The sequence below is a fragment of the Heterodontus francisci genome, chromosome 18 (genome assembly GCF_036365525.1).
Source record: "Heterodontus francisci isolate sHetFra1 chromosome 18, sHetFra1.hap1, whole genome shotgun sequence".
NCBI lineage: Eukaryota > Metazoa > Chordata > Chondrichthyes > Heterodontiformes > Heterodontidae > Heterodontus > Heterodontus francisci.
This window is the reverse complement of record NC_090388.1, coordinates 1,123,951-1,143,062: the sequence shown is the minus strand read 5'-3', so window position 1 is coordinate 1,143,062 and position 19,112 is coordinate 1,123,951. Positions and strand designations below refer to the sequence as shown.

At 42.8% G+C, this 19,112-nt stretch overlaps 1 protein-coding gene across 7 annotated transcripts in view; it reads left to right on the top strand.

Moving 5' to 3' along the window:
- Positions 1-19,112, top strand: part of osbpl8 (oxysterol binding protein-like 8) — a 435,666-nt gene that overhangs the window by 76,941 nt on the left and 339,613 nt on the right. For 3 of the 7 annotated variants that reach the window (XM_068050086.1, XM_068050085.1, XM_068050082.1), the window contains exon 4: positions 14,747-14,800. The exons of 2 other annotated variants lie outside the window; for them this stretch is intronic. In XM_068050086.1, the coding sequence (XP_067906187.1) occupies positions 14,747-14,800 (54 nt within the window). Of the gene's footprint in view, positions 1-8,434; positions 8,626-14,746; positions 14,801-19,112 lie in introns of those variants that run through there. 2 more of the 7 variants (XM_068050087.1, XM_068050089.1) reach the window with 2 other exon arrangements.

Below are 19,112 nucleotides of genomic sequence, written 5' to 3'. Positions count from 1 at the left end.
TTTTTACAATCTTTTTTTGCATTTATTTCATTTCATCTTAGTTTGTTCAGTTTGCTTACCCACTGTTTTTTTCAGGTTGTTTTTCTTCAGGTTTGCACTTGCTGCTGTTCAATATTCAGTATATTCACACCTAATCTGTACTAATGCTTTGTCTTTCAACACACCATTAACATATTGTTTGCCTTTGCTCCGTGACCTTTTGGTCAGCTATGTGGCCTGGTCCAGACCTTTTGGTCAGCTATGTGGCCTGGTCCAATCTGCACCTTCTCCTTTGTTATCTCTTGCCCAACCCCCACCTCACTTGTTTATAATCTGTGACTTTTCTAATATTTGTCAGTTCCGATGAAGGGTCACTGACCCGAAACGTTAACTCTGCTTCTCTTTCCACAGATGCTGCCAGACCTGCTGAGTGATTCCAGCATTTCTTGTTTTTGTATTAAATGCTGTGCTTTGTTAGTAATCTCATTGAGGGGTTTCAAAGACATAATAACAGCAGGAAAGCTCCTCAATTTAACAGGACTCAGTTTTGATATTGTTTGCAGGGCGGTTTATCATTCTAGTTACTTCCTTTTGGAGCTGTTTATTGCCTTGCTTTTTTGTATTACTTCAATTCCTTGTTCTTCAAGTTTTTGTTTGTTTTCTGGCGATCCGTGTCATCAAGTATTTCTTTTTTCTTCTGAAACTGACGTTTGCTCTGTTTGTAGGCATTTATTGTCACACCTATAATACAACAGTCTTAAAAGCTAGTTCAGATCAATGAGTTTGTTTTCAGGTAAAATAATATGGCTGTTCTCAGCAGGTGAAAACATTGTTCAATTGTTACCAGTCGTCTCTTTTCTTACCAGATAATTTCAGGAGGTATTTTGCAGCTTTGGTTTTCCTTGAAATTCACCGGAAAATGAATTTTCAGTGTCAATTTGGCCGTGAAGGGAGTGTGTTTCTTTTGAGGAAGTACAAATTGACAACATAACAACTGCTGTCACTACCCTGTGACTGGTTGGAATCAGTTTTGCTAGATAGAACCTTGACTGAAAGTCAGGAGTGGGAATAGAGAATTACAGGGAGCAAGAAAGTAAATTGGAAAACCAAGGCAAATTATTGGTAGAGGTTAAAATACAATCAGTTATTTTTAGGGTAATCGCACTACTGGAGGAAATGGCTTCTCACTTCACAGTGGAAAGTATGTGTCATCACTCATCTATTTGTGTAATTGTTAAGCAGGCATGCAGTTTGATGTGCAAATATACTTTGACTTTAAGCTGACATGTTATTTATTTCTGTAGGTATTAAGCTGAGTGTGAACAAGAAGCACATTTGCATAACTGTGGCCATATCTTGCAGCTAATACTTGAATAAAAACACAAGAATTTTGAATTGAGATTTTTGATGTTTTAGCCATTTCAGATTGTGGCAGATAGAGGAAGTCGGGAGTGAAATTAATTTCCTGCCAATATCTTGTCATTTTTATCATGTCAGCAGCTTTGGAATCATAGACAGTGGGCCTGATGGGATTTACCCCAGAATACTGAGGCAGGCAAGGAAAGAAATTGCTGGGGCCTTGACAGAAATCTTTGCATCCTCATTGGCTACAGGTGAGGTCCCAGAGGACTGGAGAATAGCCAATGTTATTCCTTTGTTTAAGAAGGGTAGCAAGGATAATCCAGGAAATTATAGGCCGGTGAGACTTATGTCAGTGGTAGGGAAATTATTAGAGAGGATTCTTCGGGACAGGATTTACTCCCATTTGGAAACGAATGGACTTATTAGCGAGAGGCAGCATGGTTTTGTGAAGGGGAGGTCGTGTCTCACTAATTTGATTGAGTTTTTTGAGGAAGTGACAAAGATGATTGATGAAGGAAGGGCAGTGGATGTTATCTATATGGACTTCAGTAAAGCCTTTGACAAGGTCCCGCATGGCAGACTGGTACAAAAGGTGAAGTCACATGGGATCAGAGGGGAGCTGGCAAGATGGATACAGAACAAAGAAAATTACTGGCTCGGTTATAGAAGACAGAGGGTAGCAGTGGATGGGTGCTTTTCTGAATGGAGGGATGTGACTAGTGGTGTTCCGCAGGGATCATTGCTGGGACCTTTGCTGTTTGTAGTATATATAAATGATTTGGAGGAAAATGTAGCTGGTCTGATTAGTAAGTTTGCGGACGACACAAAGTTTGGTGGAGTTGCGGGCAGTGATGAGGATTATCAGAGGATACAGCAGGATATAGATCGGTTGGAGACTTGGACGGAGAAATAGCAGATGGAGTTTAATCCGGACAAATGTGAGGTAATGCATTTTGGAAGGTCTAATGCAGGTGGGAAGTATACAGTAAATGGCAGAACCCTTAGGAGTATTGAAAGGCAGAGAGATCTCGGCGTACAGGTCCACAAGTCACTGAAAGTGGCAACGCAGGTGGATAAGGTAGTCAAGAAGGCATACGGCATGCTTGCCTTCATCGGTCGGGGCATGGAGTATAAAAATTGGCAAGTCATGCTGCAGCTGTACAGAACCTTAGTTAGGCCACACTTAGAATATTGTGTGCAATTCTGGTCGCCACACTACCAGAAGGATGTGGAGGCTTTGGAGAGGGTACAGAAGAGGTTTCCCAGGATGTTGCCTGGTCTGGAGGGCATTAGCTATGAGGAGAGGTTGGATAAACTCGGATTGTTTTCACTGGAACGACGGAGGTGGAGGGGCGACATGATGGAGGTTTATAAAGTTATAAGCGGCATGGACAGAGTGGATAGTCAGAAGCTTTTTCCCAGGGTGGAAGAGTCAGTTACTAGGGGACATAGGTTTAAGGTGAGAGGGGCAAAGTTCAGAGGGGATGTGCGAGGCAAGTTCTTTACACAGAGGGTGGTGAGTGCCTGGAACTTGTTGCCGGGGGAGGTGGTGGAAGCAGGTACCATAGAGAGGTTAAGAGGCATCTTCACAAATACATGAATAGGATGGAATAGAGGGATACGGACCCCGGAAGTGCAGAAGGTTTTAGTTTAGGCAGGCATCAAGATCGGCGCAGTCTTGGAGGGCCAATTGGCCTGTTCCTGTGCTGTACTGTTCTTTGTTCTTTGTATAGGAGAAGACATGTTTTTGGCATTTTACTCTTAATGGATTCAGATATTTGTACTGTCCTTGGTAATGTGCTGATCTTTTACATTACTTTGAAGCCCTGATGTGCAGTCAAATGCAGACACCATGCCGATATTGTAATTTTATAATTGCTGTACTTAGGAATAGGAGCAAGCGACCTTCAGACGTTTTTGGTCCCTCAGTTACATCCATGACCACTATGTACCTCAACTCCATTTACCTGCAGTTCCTCCACATCGCTTGATACCCTTACTCAAAAAATTTATCATTCCCAGTCTTGAAAATTTCAATTGATCAAAAATTCACAGCCTTTTCAGTGAGAATGTTCCAGGTTTCCAGTCCTGTTTATGTGGACAAGTGTTTCCTGGTTTCATTCCTGATTGGCCTGTCTCCAATTTTAACATTATGCCATCTTGTCCTGGACTCATCACCAGAGTGGATAGTTTCTCCATATACCCTATTGAATCCGTTGATCATTTTGATTGCCTCTATTAAATAACAACTCAACTGTTAGAAGAGACTACAACCTGCTCTCATGAGGCTATCCTTTAGCCCCAGTATCATTCTGCTGAATCTGCACTGTTCCTATATAAGGCAAATTTATGATTGCTGAGACCAGTGCCCGAAACTGAATGCAGGACTCCAGTTGGGGCCTGACCAAGGCTCTGTACGACTGAAGCATCACGTCTTCCCTTTTGAATTTCAATCCCCTTTCGATAAAAGATGCATTCCACTCGCCTCCTGGAATCCTTTTTGCACTTGTGCACAGGCTTTTAATGATTTGTGTTCATGAACATCCAACTCTTATTGTTCCTCCATAGCTTCTAGTCTCATAATTAAGAAAATATTCTCAATATTCTTTCTTGGATCTGAAGTGCTTGACCTCTAACTTCCCAACATTGAACTCCTTCTGCCATAGTTTTGCCTACTCAGTTAGCGGTCTGTCCAGTCTTTAACTTCCTGCTGCCATCTACATAACTTACTTGGCCTCCCAACTTAGTGTCATAAAGTCATAACTGCACAGAAAGTGGCCATTCAGTCCATTGAGTCCATGCAGAGACAGCCGTACCCATAGTCAACAGGATTTGAACCTGTGTATGGAAGCCCCAATAGATTTCTAACCTTTCGCATTCACCACTCTGCGACAACTACTACTTATCTATACAACTCTCTTTACTCTTTCATCTAAGTCATTAATATATATGATGAAAAGCTGAGATCCTGTACGGATCCCTGGGGAACGCCTCTTGCCTCTTTCTGGAGAGAACAAACCTTTAATCTTTGTTGTCTCCTACCTCAACCAATTGCCAACATGAGTCACCAGGTTACCTCCAATTCTGTGTTTTCATTTTTTTCTAATTATTTCTTGTGAAGAGCCTTATCAAATTCCCTGATTTATTGACAAGTCTACAGTTAACTTGTTTCTCTTTTCCTTCTTGTTAAATAATGGAAACACATTTTCAATCTGGTCACAGTTTCTGAATCTAGAGAGCCTTGGAGACTTATGATTAAAATTTCTGCAATTTCCTCACTTACTACTTTTGATATCCGGGGTGAAAACCATAAAGTCTAGAAGACTTGACTATCTCAAGTCCCATTAGTTTCTCCATTACCATTAAAATAAAAATCTTAGATTAAATCCACAATGTTCTTTCCTTTGACTTAATTCTAGGTTTCCCTGTACCAATGATAGTTTGCTCTCTTTCTTCACAAAAAAAGATGCAAAGTACTCCTTTACCAAATCTGCCATTTCCTTATTGTGCATTATAGTCTCACTTGCATTTAATTTTAATAGACTGATATTCCCTGTCACCAATCTTTCTCTTAATATGATCATAACAACGTTTATACTCTTATGATGCATATTCAACTCTTTTCGTTCAGAAGTGAATTTTGGCAGTATAGGAGGTTTGTTTTTATTCATTCATGGGATGTGGGTGTCACTGGCTAGGCCAGCATTTATTGCTCATCCCGAATTGCCCTTGAGAAGGTGGTGGTGAACTGCCTTCTTGAACTGCTGCTGTCTTTGGGGTGTAGGTACACCCACAGTGCTGTTAGGAAGGGAGTTCCAGGATTTTGATCCAATGACAGCGAAGGAACGGCGATATAGTTCCAAGTCAGGATGGTGTGTGACTTGGAGGGGAACTTTCAGTGGTGGTGTTCCCATGTATTTGCTGTCTTTGTCCTTCAACTTGGTTGTGGTCGCAGGTTTGGAAGGTGCTGTCCAAGGAGCCTTGGTGCGTTGCTGCAGTGCATCTTGTAACACACTGCTACCACTGTGCATCGGTGGTGGAGGGAGTGAATGTTTGTGAATGGGATGCCAAACAAGCGGGCTGCTTTGTCGTGGATGGTGTCAAGCTTCTTGAGTGTTGTTGAAGCTGCACCCATCCAGGCAAGTGGAGAGTATTCCATCACACTCCTGACTTGTGCCTTGTCGATGGTGGACAGACTTTGGGGAGTCAGGAGGTGAATTACTCGCCACAGGATTCCCAGCCTCTGACCTCCTCTTGTAGCCATGATATTTATATGGCTACTCCAGTTCAGTTTCTGGTCAATGGTGACTCCTAGGATGTTGTTAGTGGGGGATTCAGCGATGCTAATTGAATGTCAAGGGGAGATGGTTAGATTCTCTCTTGTTGGAGATGGTCATTGCCTGGCACTTGTATGGCGTGAATGTTACTTGCCACTTATCGGCCCAAGCCTGGATATTGTCCAGGTCTTGCTGCATTTCTACACTGACTGCTTCAGTATTGGAGGAGTTGCGAATGGTGCCGAACATTGTGCAATCGTCAGTGAACATCCCCACTTCTGACCTTATGATTGAAGGAAGGTCATTGATGAAGTAGCTGACCTAGGACACTATCCTGAGGAACTCCTGCAGTGATGTCCTGGAGCTCAGATGATTGACCTCCAACAGCCACAACCATCTTCCTTTGCACTAGGTATGACTCCAGCCAGCGGTGAGTTTTCCCCTGACTCCCATTGACTTCAGTTTTGCTAGGGCTCCTTGATGCCATACTCAGTCAGATGATGCCTTGATGTCAAGGGCAGTCACTCTCACCTCACCTCTTGAGTTCAGCTCTTTTGTCCATGTTTGAACCAAGACTGTAATAAAGTCAGGAGCTGAGTGGCCCTGGCTGAACCTAAACTGAGCATCACTGAGCAGGTTATTGCTAAGCAAGTGCTGCTTGATGGCACTGTTGATGACACCATCCATAATTTTACTGATGATTGAGAGCAGACTGATGGGGTGGTAATTGGCCAGGTTGGATTTGTCCAGCTTTTTGTAGACAGGACATACCGGGGCAATTTTCCACATTGCCGGGTAGATGCCAGTTTTGTAGCTGTACTGGAACAGCTTGGCCAGGGGAGCGACAAGTTCTGGAGCACAAGTCTTCAGTACTATTGCCGGAATATTGTCAGGGGCCATAGTCTTTGCAGTATCCAGTGTCTTCAGTCGTTTCTTGATATCATGCGGAGTGAATCGAATTGGCTGAAGTCTGGCATCTGTGATGCTGGGGACTTCAGGAGGAGCTCAAGATGGATCATCAACTCAGCACTTCTGGCTGAAGATTGTTGCAAATGCTTCAGCCTTATCTTTCGTACTGATGTGCTGGGCTCCCCCATCATTGAGGATGGGGATATTTGTGGAGCCACCTCCTCCAGTTAGTTGTTTAATTGCCCACCACCATTCACAGCTGGATGTGGCAGGACTGCAGAGCTTAGATCTGATATGTTGGTTATGGGATCGTTTATCTCTGTCTATCGCATGCTGCTATGCAGTTTGGCATCCAAGTAGTCCTGTGTTGTGGCTTCACCAAGTTGACACTTCATTTTGAGGTATCCCTGGTTGCTGCTCTTGGCATGCCCTCCTGCACTCTTCATTGAACCAGGGTTGGTCTCCTGGCTTGATGGTAATGGTAGAGTGGAGATATGCCAGGCCATGAGGTTACAGATTGTGGTTGAGTACAATTCTGCTGCTGCTGATGGCCAACAGCACCTCATGGATGCCCAGTTTTGCATTGCTAAATCTGTTCAAAATCTATCCCATTTAGCACGGTGGTAGTGCCACACTACACGATGGAGGGGATCCTCAATGTGAAGGCGGGACTTCGTCTCCAGTAGGACTGCACGGTGGTCACTCCTACCAATACTGTCATGGACAGATGCAGCTGCGGCAGGCAGGTTGGTGAGGACGAGGTCAAGTATGTTTTTCCCTCTTGTTGGTTCCCTCAACACCTGCCGCATACCCCGTCTAGCAGCTATGTCCTTTAATACTCTGCCAGCTTGGTCAGTAGTGGTGCTACTGAGCCACTCTGGGTGATGGACATTGAAATCCCCCACCCAGAGTACATGTTGTGCCCTTGCTACCCTCAGTGCTTCCCCCAAGTGTTGATCAATACGGAGTACTGATCAGCTGAGTTTGGTACTCAGCAGGAGGTTTCCTTCCCATGTTTGACCTGATGCGATGGGGTCCAGAGTCATTGTTGAGGACTCCCAGGAGGTTGCATAAGTTAAGAACAGGCAATAAATGCATGACTATTCTGGTAACTGCTGTTATATACTGTGGTAGACACTGAAGAAATCTAATTAAAGATGCCCACTTGGAGTAAATCTCTCAAACTTTGGTGTACTTGGGTGAGCACCAGCTATTCTACTACTAACCAGCATTTTGTGGCTTTTTTTTTGGCAAACTTAAAATCGGTTTCTCCCTTTGACCTTACTTAAAGGTCAGTTGTGCTTTAACAGTGGTGTTCCATTGACTCAGAAGAGCCAGTTTGGTTTCCAGTTCTACACTATAGCCCTGAGAGGTACCAGGCAATGTGTTTAGCTCATTTTTCCACCCCCTTTCTCCTTCTGCAGCAGGACTGGCTCTGCACAACCTCTGCAACCTCTCCCGACAACCATGCAGAATTCCATATGACTCCTAGCTTGACTGCCTGAGTGTCTTTCTCTCATATTCTTTGTGTGGGTTCTCTTCTCCTCCCTACTCTCACTGACCGGAGTGCTGCAATGCTCATCTCCAGTCTTTCAGTTTTCTTCATCTGCATGTGCTTCACCACATCCTGGACAGCCTGTTAGCTACTCTCAACACTTTACATGCTGTTTAATATATTACTGTATACCCCAGGCTTTAGCGAAGTTGAGATATAGAATTTCAGTTAAGGAACATTGTGTGGGCGACACACGGATGAGAGAAAGAGATACCTTAACTAAGTATGGGGGAGAGCCATTGCACGAGTTAGAGACAATAAAGTCCGTGAGAATCCAAGCAAGAGAGACGCACACAGAGTATAGTAGATGAGCAGAAATAAACAGGAAGAGTGATTGACTTTGCTCTTTTTTGAGAAAAGCCATGTGATTTGGTTTTAGTCTAATCGTCTGGTTTGTGTGGTAATTTCTATCATTTTACAAAGATTTGGTGACGGAGTGCTTTGTAAACCGAGTGCTGTCAGAAAATTGGTGCAAGTGGGAATTTGATGCAGAGGGGAAGGAGAAGCTGTTTTTTATTCTTTTCGTTATGCCTCCAGTAGCTGGTGAGTATTCTGCTTTTGTCTCCACCCTATGAGACTGTAACTTGCTATTACTTTACTAAATTAACTAGTTAACTAATTAAATAAACAGACATGACAGGGCAGGTGGTATGCTGCGACTGCAGCATGTGGGAGTCTGTGGAAAGCATTGCAGTCCCGGACAATCATATCGGCGGTAAGTGTCAGCATCTTGAGCAACTTTGGCTCAAGTTGCTGAGTTGGAGTCTGAGCTGCAGCCGTTGCAGGGCATCAGGAGGGGTCGAGAGTTACCTGAACACTCTGTTCAAGGAGGCAGTCACACCCCTTAAAGTTAAGTAGAATTCTAGAGTTGGTCAGGGACAGGAGGGTGTGACTGCGAGGCAGACAGGTACGGGGATCCAGAATGTAGTAATGGAGGAGGCTTGGCTCTTGATTTTGACCAACGGGCCCGAGGTGCTTGCTAGCTGTGTGGATGAGAACAAGCATTGCAGGGTAGATGGGCAAACTGACCAGAGCATCATGGTGCAGGATGCCACTAAAGTGGAGGGAGTAAAAAGGAATGTGATATTGATCGGGGCAGTATAGTCAGGGGAGAGATACTATTCACTGCAGCTGCAACTGGGTGTTCCGAAGGTTTACTGCCCCGTGCCAGGGTTAAATACTTCTTCTTGCAGCTGGAGATGAATTTGGAGGGGGAGGATCCAGTTTGTTTGTCCACATAGAAACCAATGACATAGGTAGAACTAGGAATAATGTTCTGCTGAGAGAGTTTGAGGAGTTTGGGTCAAAATTAAAATGCAGAATTTCAAAGGGAATAATCTCTGGATTGTTACCTGAGCCACACACCAATTGGTGTAGGGTGAAGCAGATTAGAGAATTAAACGCAAGGTAATAGAGTCAATTATGGCACAGAAGGAGGCCATTGTGCATCAGTGAATAAGTTCCATGCAAAGAATAGAAGTAAAAAGTGAAATTAAAGGCTCTTTATCTGAATGCGTGAAGCATTCGCAATTAGATGGATGAACCAGTGGCACAAATGAAAATAAATGATTTAGATCAAATTGCCATTACAGAGGCATGGTTTACAAGGTGACTAAGGTTGGGAAATAAATATTCCAGGGCGCACACTATTTTGAAAACGTACAGATTAGAAAAGGCGGTGAGGCAGCCTTGATGGTAAACGATGACATAAGGGAGGTAGTGAGAAAGGATCTTGGCTCGGAAGATCATGAAGTTGAATCCGTAAATGCTGGTGTGAGTAATTTACCGGCTCCCTAGTCATACCATTGGACAGAGCATTAAGCAAGAAATAATTGAAGCTTGTAACAAAGGCAGTGTAATAATTGTGGGGGGCTTCAATCTTCATATAGACTAAACCAATCAAATTGTCAAAGGTAGTCTGAAAGATGAGTTTGTAGAATGCTTTTGGGACAGTTTCCTGGAACAATATGTTGTGGAACCAACTAGGAATAAAGCTATTTTAGATCTAGTATTGTGCAATGAGGCAGGGTTAACTAGTAATCTCATAATAAAAGATCTGCTGGGAAGAAGTGATCATGATACAGTGGAATTCCATATTAAGTTTGAAAACGACATACTTCAATTCTAAACAAGAATCTTAAACTTAAACAAATCCAGTTACATAGGAATGAGAGGAGAGGTGTTTAAGGTTGATTGGGTAAATATACTTCAAGGTATGGTGGTAAATCATGGAATCGTAGAAAGTTTACAGTGCAGAGAAAGGTCACATGGCCCATTGTGTCTGTGCCGGCCGAGGGGAAAAAGAGCCACCCAGCTTAATCCTACTTTCCAGCATTTGGTCCGTCGCCCTACAGGTTATGACACTTGAGGTGCACGTCCAGGCATCTTTTAAATGAGATCAGGTTTTCTGCGTCAACTACTCTTTCAGGCAGTGAGTTCCAGACCCCCACCACCCTCCGGGTAAAACGTTTTTCCTCATTATCCCTCTAATTTTTCTACCAATCACTTGAAATCTATATCGCCTTGTCACTGACCCCTCTGCTAAGGTGAAAAGACCCTTCACCTCCACTCTATCCAGGCCCCTCAAAATTTTGAACATTTCAATCAGATCTCCCCTCAGCCTTTTCTGTTCCAAGGAGAACAACTCCAGCCGATCCAATCTTTCCTCATAGTTGCATTTTTGCAGTCCTAGAAACATCCTTGTAAATCTCCTCTGTACCCTCTCTAGTGCAATTACATCCTTTCTGTAATGAGGTGACCAGAACTGCACGCAGTACTCAAGTTGTGGTCTGACTACTGAGTTATATAGTTCCAGCACAACCTCCCTGCTCTTATATTCTATACCTTGGCTAATAAAGGAAAGGATTCCATATGTCGTCTTAACCACAGTATTGGTATGGATGTGTGGTTGAAGCCCATTGCGGGGTCAAATATGACACCCAGGTAATGAACATTCTGGTTCAGCATCAGACAGTTGTCAGGGAACGAAATGGAGTCGGTGATGAGGGAACAGAGTTGGTGACGAGGGAACGGAGTTTGTAATGGGGACTAAAAACAATGACTTCGGTCTTCCCATATTTAATTGGAGGAAATGTATGCTCATTCAATCCTGGATGTCAGACTGACAATTTAAAGACGGAGGAGGGGTCAAAAGAGGTGGAGGAGAAGTAGAGTTGGTCATTGTCAGTGTATATATGGAAATTGGCGCCATGATTTTGGATGTTACTGAGGGGCAGTATGTAGATGAGTAAAAGGGTGGGGCCAATCATAGGTCCTTAGGACAACACCAGAGGTAATGGTGAGGGAGTGAGAACAGAAGCCATTACAGGTGATTCTCTGGCTATGACAGGATAGACATGAATGAAACCAGGCAAGTGCAGTCTCACTCAGCCAGACAACAGTGGAGCGGCGTTGGAGTAGAATTTCATGATTAGCTGTGTTAAAGGCTGCAAACAATTCGAGGAGCAGGGGTAGTTTACCTTTGTCAGTCATATCTTCACTCAGCGGGTGGTGAACCTTCTGGAATTCTCTACCGCAGAAGGCAGTGGAGGCCAAATCATTAAATATGTTCAAGAAGGAGACAGATATATTAATGCCAAAGGAATCAAGGGATATGGGGAAAAAGCAGGAATAGGGTACTGAATTAGACTATCAGCTGTGATCTTTTTTGAATGGCGGAGCAGATCTGAAGGGCCCATTCCTGCTCCTATTTTCTATGTTTCTATATAGGATGCCATTTGTGACTTTGGTAAGAGTAGTCTCTGTACTGTGATGGGGATGGAAACCTAACTGCAGGGATTCAACCAAGAAGTTCAGAAAGCAATTGAGGCCAAACGTTGTATGTTTTCAAGAAGGAGTTAGATATAGTTCTTGGGTTTAAAGGGATCAAAGGATATGGGGCGAAAGCGGGAACAGGTTACTGAGTTGGATGATCAGCCATGATCATAATGAATGGCAGAGCAGGCTCGAAGGGCAGAATGGCCAACTCCTGCTCCTATTTTCTATGTTTCTATGTTCGAGAAAGATTGGCATGGATTTAGGAGGTGGCAATACATTCAATGACTTTGGAGAGGAAAAGGAGTTTGGAGAGAGGGTGGTCGTTTGCAAGGACAGAGAGGTCAAGGGTTAGGTTTTTGAGGAATTGGGTGATAGGAGATTTGAAGGAGAGGGGGACAGAACCTGAAGAGGGAACTGTTAATAATGTCAGCTAACATAGGGGCACGGAAGGGAAGTTGTGTGGTCAACAGTTAAATGGGATGGTGGATGGGGTGCCAATCAAGCGGGCTGCTTTGTCCTGGATGGTGTCGAGCTTCTTGAGTGTTGTTGGAGCTGCACCCATCCAGGCAAGTGGAGAGTATTCCATCACACTCCTGACCTGTGCCTTGCAGATGGTGGACAGGCTTTGGGGAGTCAGGTGATGAGTTAATCGCTGCCGGTTTCCTAGCCTCTGACCTGCTCTTGTAGCCATGGTATTTATATGGCTACTCCAGTTCAGTTTCTGGTCAATGGTAGCCCTTAGGATGTTGATAGTGGGGGATTCAGCGATGGTAATGCCATTGAATGTCAAGGGGCGATGGTTAGATTCTCTCTTGTTGGAGATGGTCATTGCCTGGCACGTGTGTGGCGCAAATGTTACTTGCCACTTATCAGCCCAAGCCTGGATATTGTCCAGGTCTTGCTGCATTTCTACACGGACTGCTTCAGTAGTTGAGTCGCGAATGGTGCTGAACATTGTGCAATCATCAGTGAACATCCCCACTTCTGACCTTATTATTGAAGGAAGGTCATTGATGAAGCAGCTGAAGATGGTTGGACCTAGGACACTACTCTGAGGAACTCCTGCAGTGATGTCCTGGAGCTCAGATGATTGACCTCCAACAACCACAACCATCTTCCTTTGCGCTTGGTGTAACTCAAACCAGCAGAGAGTTTTCCCCCTGATTCCCATTGACTCCAGTTTTGCTAGGGCTCCTTGATGCCATACTCAGTCAAATGCTGCCTTGATGTCAAGGGCAGTCACTCTCACCTCACCTCAAGTTCAGCTCTTTTGTCCATGTTTGAACCAAGGCTGTAATGAGGTCAGGAGCTGAGTGGCCCTGGCGGAACCCAAACTGAGCATTACTGAGCAGGTTATTGCTAAGCAAGTGCTGTTTGATGGCACTGTTGATGACACCATCCATAATTTTACTGATGATTGAGAGTAGGCGGATGGGGCGGTAATTGGCCGGGTTGGGCTTGTCCTGCTTTTTGTGTACAGGACATACCGGGGCAATTTTCCACATTGCAGGGTAGATGCCAGTGTTGTAGCTGTACTGGAACAGCTTGGCTAGGGGCGTGACAAGTTCTGGAGCACAGGTCTTCAGTACTATTGCCAGAATATTGTCAGGGCCCATAGCTTTTGCATTATCCAGTGCCTGCACTCGTTTCTTGATATCACGTGGAGTGAATCAAATTGGATGAAGTCTGGCATCTGTGATGCTGGGGACTTCAGGAGGAGGCCGAGATGGATCATCAACTCGGCACTTCTGGCTGAAGATTGTTGCAAATGCTTCAGCCTTATCTTTTGCACTGATGTGCTGGGCTCCCCCATCATTGAGGATGGGGATATTTGTGGAGCCACCTCCTCCAGTTAGTTGTTTAATTGTCCACCACCATTCATGGCTGGATGTGGCAGGACTGCAGAGCTTAGATCTTGTGAAAATAATGTGCAGTAAAGGTTAGCTTAGAATAGGTTGGGAAATAAATAACATTTCAGTTTAAAGGATTAGATGAAGGAGAATGTGGAAGGGACAATATTCAGTCTTAATTTTGAATTAAATTATGTTTTTGAGTGCTCAACTTAGGACCTAGGCTAATATAATATTCAGACATTTGAGTATCTTTGTTGTCATAATGTTTCAGTATCTCTGTATTCAAGGTAAAAGCTTAGGTGCCAGGTGCTAGGAGAGCAGAATTTACCTGAACTTGGCAGTGGTCCAAGGATTATTTATTTTGAATGATTTGTTTCCTTTTTTGAAATTTTCCTCTGCATATTTTAATTGTGCAGTTGGGAAGCTGAAAAAGAGAACTATGGGATTCCAGTGCATTCCTGGATGGATCATTGGGGAGACTGTTAGAAACAGGTGGGCTGTTTCTGTACCTTGAGTCAGTGACTTAAATGGAGTAACCTTACCCACTTTTGGTAGGATTAGAGAATCAGACTTGTCCCAAGACTTGAGCGTCAGACCGTATGGCTTGTATAACCTGTATGTCTGTGCTTTACTACCACACTGCCATTATAACACAAATCAACTAATGTAATGCAGGAATGTTGAACTTCTTCCAAATTCTGTATCAAAAGTTATTGATTTACATCAGGATAAAGAGTTACAATTCGCATTATTTTCGCTACAAGTTGTAAACAGATAATAGAGCATTTAAGATTAAGAAACAGATGAAAAGTAATTTTAATGCTAAATATTCAATTTGAAAAAGGCTTAAAGTATCAATACTTAGTCTGTTGCAGTTTGTTTCTTCACTATATTACTATACATTTCTGTTTTCATTGAGTACTGAAATTTTTATATTTCCAACCCTTAGAAGGCAATAGAATTTTAAAGATCTATCAAAAGCTAATTCTTTTGTTGTAATTGTTCCCTAGTCTTACATTCTGTTAATCTTTTAGATGAGGCTAAAAAAGCAAGTGGCAGATTTCCAACGCAATTCACAGAATGCTGAGGTAAGGAGATTAGGCGTTATGGATTTTTAGGAACTGTAATAAGTCTACCTTACGATTGATCAGCTCTGAAAGTGATCAAGGATACTGAAATGACTAAGTCAATCTGATCAGATAATCCACCAAAACTGAATGAGATCAGTTGATCGTGTCATAAGAGTTTTGTTTTTCTTTGAAAACTTAGTATTCTGTGTGTTTTTAAATGACTGAGAAAAAGGATTTTCTGTGAACATTGAATGCTGAAACTTGGTGTTTGAACTGAGAGGGATAGACTGCTAGACACCTGTTCCAAACAACAGCAAAGGAAATGACAGGTCACACGACTTGATTGTTAAAGTTTGTTTCATTTTTGCATTGTGGAAACCAGTACTGGACAGGAGGCAGAACAAACTGGCTGGGGCCTGTTTTTTGCAGACCAGATAAAAGACCTTTCCCTGAAAAGAGAAAGCTGGCCTCTCGTAAAAATAAACTCTACATTTGAGGTGGTGGCTGTGGTCTGTCTGGAGAGAGAAAAAGACCTCTGTAGAAGAAAAGAGCCAGGAAAAAAGTTACTGCTTTCTGTGGAGGAAGGCTGCTTTGCTGAGAGGAAGCCCTGCATTTTTAAAGGTAGCAGTTTCCTATTGCCTCCAGTCTCTGATAAAATCTCTGCCTCAGGAGTGATTCCTGTTGCCTCATATGCTTTGGGAGATCCTGAAAGCTCAAGAAGGCTTCTATTGCTAGACTGCTACTTCAAAAGTAGGCCTGTTGCTGCACCCTTTACGCCCTTTGCTGAAAGATCTGTGTGACGCATGCTGCTTACGAAGTGCCGTGAATGCATACCCATTACAGACTGTTCATCAACATTGCCTGGAGAGACTTCAAGTGGCATCTGACTATTCAACTCTGGGACACCTCACTGTTCTGGAAATATCCTACCAGAACGTGACAACCTAATTATTTTACTATTCCTAAGAAACAGTTGTAATCTAAAAAATCATTTTAAAACCGGTTAACCCTTTTTTTTTGAACATATGTGTGTGTGCATGAGGGTTAGGAAGAGTAAGAAGTTGGAAAAGAATTCTTTCACTTGTAGAGTTATCTCATTATTGTTTAAGACTTAGTTTATTAATAAATAGTTAATTTTGTTTAAAGAAACCTGGTTTGGTATACTTTATTCTGGGAGACAAATAGAGAGTTTAATTTGTCTATTTTCCTGTAGGTGGGAAACTTTACTAATATGCTATGACCTGTGGAGTCGTGGGAGTGAATTAAGAGAGCATTACTCCCGCCTTGGTAGTGACAATCGACAGTGGGGTGTCTGAATACTGAAGAGAATGCTTTAGTTATTTGTACATTTCAGTAACTGACTTTGTAAGGAATACTTTCATAAATTGTGTTTACAAAAATGGCAGAATGTTAATGAGGTGCTCAGTTTAAAGAACACAAATAGCTGTAGAAAAATAGTTTTGGATTTAAAACACAATGTTTGGTAAGTATGGATAGTTTGAAATTTTAATGATAATCTCTGCATTAATGTGTAACAATACAGTTCTTTATTTAGACAGCGTCGACAACTATGTTCTAGCAGATGCATAATTGAGTACATGACCTAGGGCATTGAAACTAATAGTTGGATATTGGTTTTATAGCAAGCTTAGTAGAATATGAAGTGGTCTCAGTAAGACAACACAAAATTAATACCAAACTTTGAACTTAAACAGTCCCACAGTCCCATTTGAGTTTCCATCTCTCGAGGCATTGCATTTCCAGTAAGTCACTGAACTTGAGTGTTTTACACTACATATTTTCTGTAAACAAGTGTTTGCACTTCTAAATATGGGATATAGTGATTGGTACACTGGGAGGTTATGTGACTTGGTCATCCTTGCTGAGCCTGGGATCTCACACTTGAATATTCGACATTGGAGGTGTTTAAACGATGCAGTGGGAGTTGGATCTGGAGGTTGGTGTTCGGAATTTGTTTTTTTCTGAAGAAATGAAAATTTTTTTTTTGGGCCATGAAGGAAAATATGAGGCACTTGAACTTCAAAGACTGTAAATGAAATCATGCATGAGCATCCTGGTTACTGCGAATGTAGCTGAAACCTGTTGGGTTCATGACTCAGTAGTTGTGTTAAAAACGCTGAACTAGCCTGAAGAGGCATCAAATCAGAAAAATGGTAGCAACTTCTGAGATAGCTGAATTTTCTTAACCTTGAGTGTCTGATCACAATTGCTATGACCAAGACTTTCCATTGATCCTCCACAAAGCATTCATTACCTTAGACTTGGATTAGTTGATACTTAGACCCCTGAGCCAGAAGGTTCTCTATTCAAGCCGCACTCTAGGACTTGAAGACATAATCTAGGCTAACGTGATCAATAATTCTGTAGCAGCAAAACACAAAGGGGTGAAGATTGGTCAGTTAAGCAAACCCTTTAGTTGTATTTGTTTTGTTGACTATCGGTATGTGTTGCAGTTTGTTGTAATAAAGTTTTTAAAGACAGGATAAATCTCTCTTTGGAAGGAAGGGCTAAACGTTTAAATGGAGCTGAGCTTGGAACAGTGGCATGCGAAACAAATGGCTGGAGGAAGTTGTTGTGGTAGGGTGGGACAAGCACTTTGAAAGAGAGGGCAAAGATTCTAAAATATATTTGGGCGCAGGAAGCCAATGAATGGACTGCGTGATTTTATGTAGAGAGACACTTTTGACTGCAGCATTGTGAATAATTTGTGTTTTGAGATCTGGAGGTTGGGATAAAGAGCAGTACAGTAAATGATAAAAGGTATAGATTTGAATTTTGATACAGTGTGGAAGAAAGAGAATGACTTAGGTTGACAGTCTTTGAAAATGAAACGGTAAATATGGGGAAGGCAGCTGAGCTCAGAGTTGCTGAGGTTCATCATGTGTAGGCATTACCTGAGGTGGCACACTCGGGAGTCAAAGCTGGAAACAAATACTGACAGGAGCCACAGAGGACAACTTCATTTTTTACTGACAAGCTGAGATAAATTTAAGGTCATCCAGCTATTGTCAGATGGCAGTTAGTGGTGTTTTTAGTATCAATCAAAGAGGTAGAGCTGGGTGTCATCTGTGTTCATGTGCCAAACGGTGCATTTATTACAAAGTATTTACAACACAGAACCAGGCTATTCAGCCCAGTGAGTCCATGCCAGCATTTATGCTCCACACGAGCCTCCTTCCACCATTCTTTATCTAACCCCACTAACATATTCTTCTATACCTTTCACCCTCATATGCTTATCCAGCTTCTCTTTGAATGCATCTACACTATTCACATCAACTATTCCCTGTGGTAGCAAGTTCCACATTCTCACCACTCTCTGCATAAAGGGGTTTCTCCTGAATTCCCTGTTGGATTTATTAGTGACTCTTATATTTATAGTATCTAGTTCTGGTCTAGCCTGCAAGTGGAAACATCATCTCTGTCAAACCCTTTCATAACGTAAAAAAACCCCTACCAGGTCACCCCTCAGTTTTCTCTTTTCTAGAGAGAAGATCCCCAGTCTCTTCAATCTTTCCTGATAGGTATAATCTCTCAGTTGTGGTATCATTCAGGTAAACATTTGTTGCACCTTCTTCAGTGCCTCAGTTTATAGTATGGAAACCAGAGCTGTGCACAGCACTCTAAATGTCATCTAACAAAGGTTCCATAGAAGTTTAACATAACTTCTATGATTTTCAGTTCTATCCTTCTAGAGATGAACCTCAGTGCTTTGAACAAAGAACAAAGATAATTACAGCACAGGAACAGGCCCTTCGGCCCTCCAAGCCTGCGCCGATCCAGATCCTCTCTCTAAACATGTCGCCTATTTTCTAAGGTTCTGTATCTCTTTTCTTCCTGCCCATTCATGTATCTGTCTAGATACATCTTAAAAGACTCCATCGTGCCCGCATCTACCACCTCCGCTGGCAATGCGTTCCAGGTGCCCACCACCCTCTGCGTAAAGAACTTTCCACGCATATCCCCCCTAAACTTTTCCCCTTTCACTTTGAACTCGTGTCCTCTAGTAATTGAAACCCCCACTCTGGGAAAAAGCCTCTTGCTATCCACCCTGTCTATACCTCTCATGATTTTGTACACCTCAATCAGGTCCCCCCTCAACCTCCGTCTTTCTAATGAAAATAATCCTAATCTGCTCAACCTCTCTTCATAGCTAGCGCCCTCCATACCAGGCAACATCCTGGTGAACCTCCTCTGCACCCTCTCCAAAGCATCCACATCCTTTTGATAATGTGGCGACCAGAACTGTACGCAGTATTCCAAATGTGGCCGAACCAAAGTCCTATACAACTGTAACATGACCTGCCAA